The sequence below is a fragment of the Triticum aestivum genome, chromosome 5D (genome assembly GCF_018294505.1).
Source record: "Triticum aestivum cultivar Chinese Spring chromosome 5D, IWGSC CS RefSeq v2.1, whole genome shotgun sequence".
Lineage (NCBI taxonomy): Eukaryota > Viridiplantae > Streptophyta > Magnoliopsida > Poales > Poaceae > Triticum > Triticum aestivum.
This window is the reverse complement of record NC_057808.1, coordinates 217654186-217658619: the sequence shown is the minus strand read 5'-3', so window position 1 is coordinate 217658619 and position 4434 is coordinate 217654186. Positions and strand designations below refer to the sequence as shown.

Here is a 4434-nt window from a genome sequence, read left to right as displayed (position 1 = left end):
CGGTCGAGGGTCGTCGGTTGGTCCAAAGCTGGGGCCTTCGTGTAGGTCTCGGGGTTGTCTGGTTGCAGGGCAGCGGCTCTGGCGGCGGGAGGCGCGAAGTGTGTGGGCTGAGCGTGCGTCTCAGGTGCGGGCAGGCAACCATGGCCGCGTGGGTGGCGTGGTTGCGGGTGCTTGACGGAGTTAAGGTTCACCGGTGGGGTGTGAGCGTCGGGGTACACCACTTGTCCAGTCCTTTGACTGGCCGACGGTGGCCGTTGCTGCCGTACCCTTTCTGAAGGCCCCGTCGCGGCGTTCCCACTCTTGTCGTCTTGCTCCGGGTGAAAACCTGATCTTCGCCGATCGGGCGCTGGCGGCTATCCACGGTCGTACCCTTCTTGGAGGCACCGCTTCTGATGCCTGGCTTCGTTGTGGTCCGGTTCATTTCTCTATTGTTTGTCGGTAGGGTGGTGTGTCGGTACCTGCCATCTTTGTATCTTGCCTTGGGTATGTGTGCGCGTTGTCCGGTATCTCGGATGTATTCAGCGATGATTGCTTTATAATATAAGTAGGGGAAGCCTTTTTTGGGTAAAGAAAACAAATGAAGGAGACAAGCAGTTGCCCTGAAGTATCTTCCAGGAAATTAGAGCATGTACATTTTAGAAGAACTTGTGCTCGCATATGCAAGTTCCAGGTAAAATCCCCTTTCCCCCGATCCTCTCTCAGTTTTCACATTTCATTACCTTGTTAGCTCCTTTGTTGTACTCCCAACAGCTACTCGAAATCTAGAACATGACAGAAAATTGTCAAGAAGAAGAAAAACCTAGACGCTCTAGAGCAGCAGTTAACAAGCTCATTCTCTCCACCCTAGCTAGTAGCTACACCCTGCAAGCTTCGTCCTGCACCTTGGCGCCGTCGAGCGTGGCGCTCTCCTCGGCGTCATAGCTGGCGTGCACGCTGTAGAGCACGTAGACGAGCACGGCGGCCGCGGAGAAGAAGCCGAACCGGACGTAGGACGGGCGGTCTAGGGAGCCCAGCAGGAAGACGTTGAGGAACACGGACGCTGCGGGCACCCACGGCATGCCCGGCACGCCCCAAAGCTCGGGCGTGTGCGCCTGGGGCACCAGCGCCTGGAACGCGCCGACCGTGGCCACCGCCGCCGCGCCGCACGCCGACAGGAGCCCGACCCTGGTGCGGCCGCCCTCCGGCGCCAGCTTCCACACCAGCGTGAAGGAGAGCGCGATGAGGGAGAAGGCGAGGAGAAACGCGAGGGTCGGCCATGCGCTGGGCTGCCGGTCCCCGGATTCGGTGCTGCTGCCGGTTGGGCCGACGACGTAGCGGCGGTATACGACTGCGTTGGACACCATGTAGAAGACGAAGAGCGTGCCAATGCAGACGAGGTTGAGGAGGATGTCCAGCTCCGTGAAGAGCGCCAGCGCAGCCGTCAAGAGTCCTGCGAGGAGGAACATCACATTGTCAATACAATACAAAAAAAGTCAAAATGAATGAAGAAAACTAAGGAAAAGTGACATTATCGTGGTACTAATAATCAGGTTAACACTTCCATTGCATGATACCCGCGTCTACACTCTCTATAATACTACTATTAGCGTCGCGAGTTGTCCATGGAAACGGCTTCGCAGTCAGGAAAGTCCACAAAGAAAGGCGAGGTTGTCGCTAATCGCTTTAGCCCGCCGTTATGATGGTCACGGAAAGGAACCATGACATTGTCGTTGCTGGAGTACTCGGTCGTGAATTCTCCCGAAGAAACCATGGTGCCCGTGACGTTGGTCAAAAGTGAAGGGAAACAGTTGGAAGGACGGCGAGCGATACGTACCAAGGAAGGCAGAGGCGTTGACGGGGGTGGCGGTCTTGGGGTGCACCTTGGCTAGCCAGGCGGGCATGACGCCGGAGCGGCCGATGACGCACAGGTACCTGGCCTGCCCCAGCATGGCCACCATGAGCGACGTCAAGATGCCGAGGCTGGCACCGGCCCCGATCACGTTGGACACCCAGCCCCATCCGTCGCTCCCCCTGAAGGCCCCCGAGAAGGGCGCCTCTGTGTCGATCTGAAAACACCACACACAACAGTTGAGCTCGAGCTAGCAGTAGCAGGTCAAATACTGTCAGATTCTGTCGCTGATCATGGCATGGCATAGGTTACCAAGAAAGAAAAGAGAATAGGATAAAGGCAAAAGAAATTGCGTGCACATAGATCATGCTTTACTACCCTGTGCTGTGCTAGAAAGCGTATTTGGGCCGGCCGCCCTGCGACGGCGACAGCAGATTCATCCCGAAAAACCACATGACACATCCCAAAAGGGGACGAGGGAAAGGTAGAAAGGAAAAGCAACAAGAATCGTCTTGCTGCCACTGGCATCAATCTCCTGTTCTAATACAGCTCCTACTACTATAAGCTATAGCAACCTCATCCACCTTAGGCAATATATTCCCAGAATCATCCTCACCTACACAATCATATCATTCATACTAGGTGAGATCTCTTACCTTCTAGTAGGCGGGCGAGACCCAAAAGTAGACTAAGGATGAGTAACGAGCATCATCCGTATGCCCATGCTGCCTACATAAGAATCTTAAAAACAAAGAAGATAGATAAATGGTTCTCACCGCGTCGTATGGGAGGAGCATGGACATGGAAGCGGCCATGAGGCAGTAGAGCACGGTGACGATGATGACGGACCCCGAGACACCGATGGGGATGTCGCGCGCGGGCCGCTCCACCTCTTCAGCCATGGTGGACACGGCGTCGTAGCCGATGTAGCTCAGGTACACCATGGCCGCGCCGCTGAAGACGCCGCCGACGCCGTTGGGGAAGAAACCGCCCGGGTGGGCCGGGTCGGCGGGGTGGGTCAGGTTGCGCGCGTCGCCACGCCAGAAGCCCATGACGATGATGAAGAGGATGAAGGCCACGTGCACGGCCGTGAGGACCATGTTCACCTTGGAGCTCTCTTTGGTGCTGCCATCGCATCGCAGACAGGAAAACAGTGTCATACTTGTGCCAGGAATATGTGCTCCTACCATGTTTCTATCTAGGAAAACAAAAAAGAATCTATCGGACTTGTTTGAACTTCACAGGAAACGGAATCAAGTACATGTATGTAGGGGTACTAGAGAATCAAAAGGAGTGGTTCGCTTGCGAGATTCTTCCTTTGCTCCGGAGAAAAGCTTGTTCACGATTGCCTCGGAAGACATTCGATTGCGAAAGGTGGGAAAAGCTACAGCAGCGAGCGACCGAGAGGACCCTTTTCTGTCTTGCGGAACAAAATCTCGAAAAAAATAATCTTAATGGCTACAACTAGAGCAAATCGAACCTTGTAAAATCTAGCAAAAAGTAAAGTGACATTTGCATCGGCTTTTTTACAAGATTGACTGACACTGGCAACAGACAGGGTGTGGGGTCCGATTTCAGTCAACGGTCATGCAAATCACACAGTAGTCAACAGTCATGCAAAACACACAGTACCGAGAGACGCGGCAAGAGACAAGAGAAGGCTGACACTTGCAAGCAAAGCCAAAATGATTTCTTTATTAGGAGTATATTATAATGAAAACAAATACTGTAGTAGGATGAGTAGTACCTGTAGCAGATGCAGACGGAGATGAGGAGGATGACCCCGACGGCGACGAGGTCGACCTGGTTGAAGCCGTTGGGGAGGCCCGGCACGGCGATCCGCCACTTGCTGGGCGCGTCGACGCCGACCGCGGTGCCCATGTAGGCCGTGAAGCTGCGCGCCACGGCGGCGTTGGAGAAGACGTACTCCATGATGAGGTTCGCCCCCGTCAGGAACGCAGCGAATTCCCCTGCACGCAAACAAACAATCAGCTCTGGCTGCAACCGGCGGCGGGGCGGCAGTGAAGATCTTTTACTCTGAGATGTGAGAGAGTTAGCTAGGCCCCATATGCATCTGGGCCAAAAGGCCAAACCAACCGTTTTGGGACGCGAGAAAGCGACCTCCCAACATTATTTCCTGGATATGGATGTGTACGTGTGCGTGCGATAAAATTTGTTGGAAGTCGCAATCCCAATTTTTTTGCTTTCTTTAATTGCTCCCGTTGGACTCGCGAGTTTCTTCTACTCTGCTAAATCTCAATCCAAATTCAGTTGACAGCGAGACGTGCATACGCAGTACCCCAGTACGTACGTACGTACAAAGGATTTAGGTTTTCTACTGTTGGAACAGCATCGCAGGTGATCTGTCTGAATCTGAATTTTATTTTATCAGCAGGCAGGGCACAGCGACAGCAGGAACAGCGGCATCGTGTTCATGCCGCGAAGACGACACCTCTCGCGTACGCATTAAATACGCGCAAAAGGAGCCTGCTTTTTGGGCAACTGGACAAACCAAAGACAACGGGGAAACCCAAACCACAAAGTATATACATGAAGGAAGATGTATAGATAACCATCGAATAGTTAAGGATGGATGCGATCCCCCC

At 53.7% G+C, this 4434-nt stretch overlaps 1 protein-coding gene across 1 annotated transcript in view; it reads right to left on the bottom strand.

Moving 5' to 3' along the window:
• Positions 1–594: 594 nt before the first annotated feature.
• Positions 595–4434, bottom strand: part of LOC123120147 (cationic amino acid transporter 6, chloroplastic) — a 4768-nt gene continuing 928 nt past the window's right edge. Inside the window, exons 2-5 of the mRNA XM_044540158.1 lie at positions 3576–3798; positions 2605–2953; positions 1814–2045; positions 595–1429 (exon numbers count right to left, since the gene is read on the bottom strand). Of these exons, the coding sequence (XP_044396093.1) occupies positions 855–1429; positions 1814–2045; positions 2605–2953; positions 3576–3798 (1379 nt within the window). The 3' untranslated portion in view covers positions 595–854. The remainder of the gene's footprint in view (positions 1430–1813; positions 2046–2604; positions 2954–3575; positions 3799–4434) is intronic.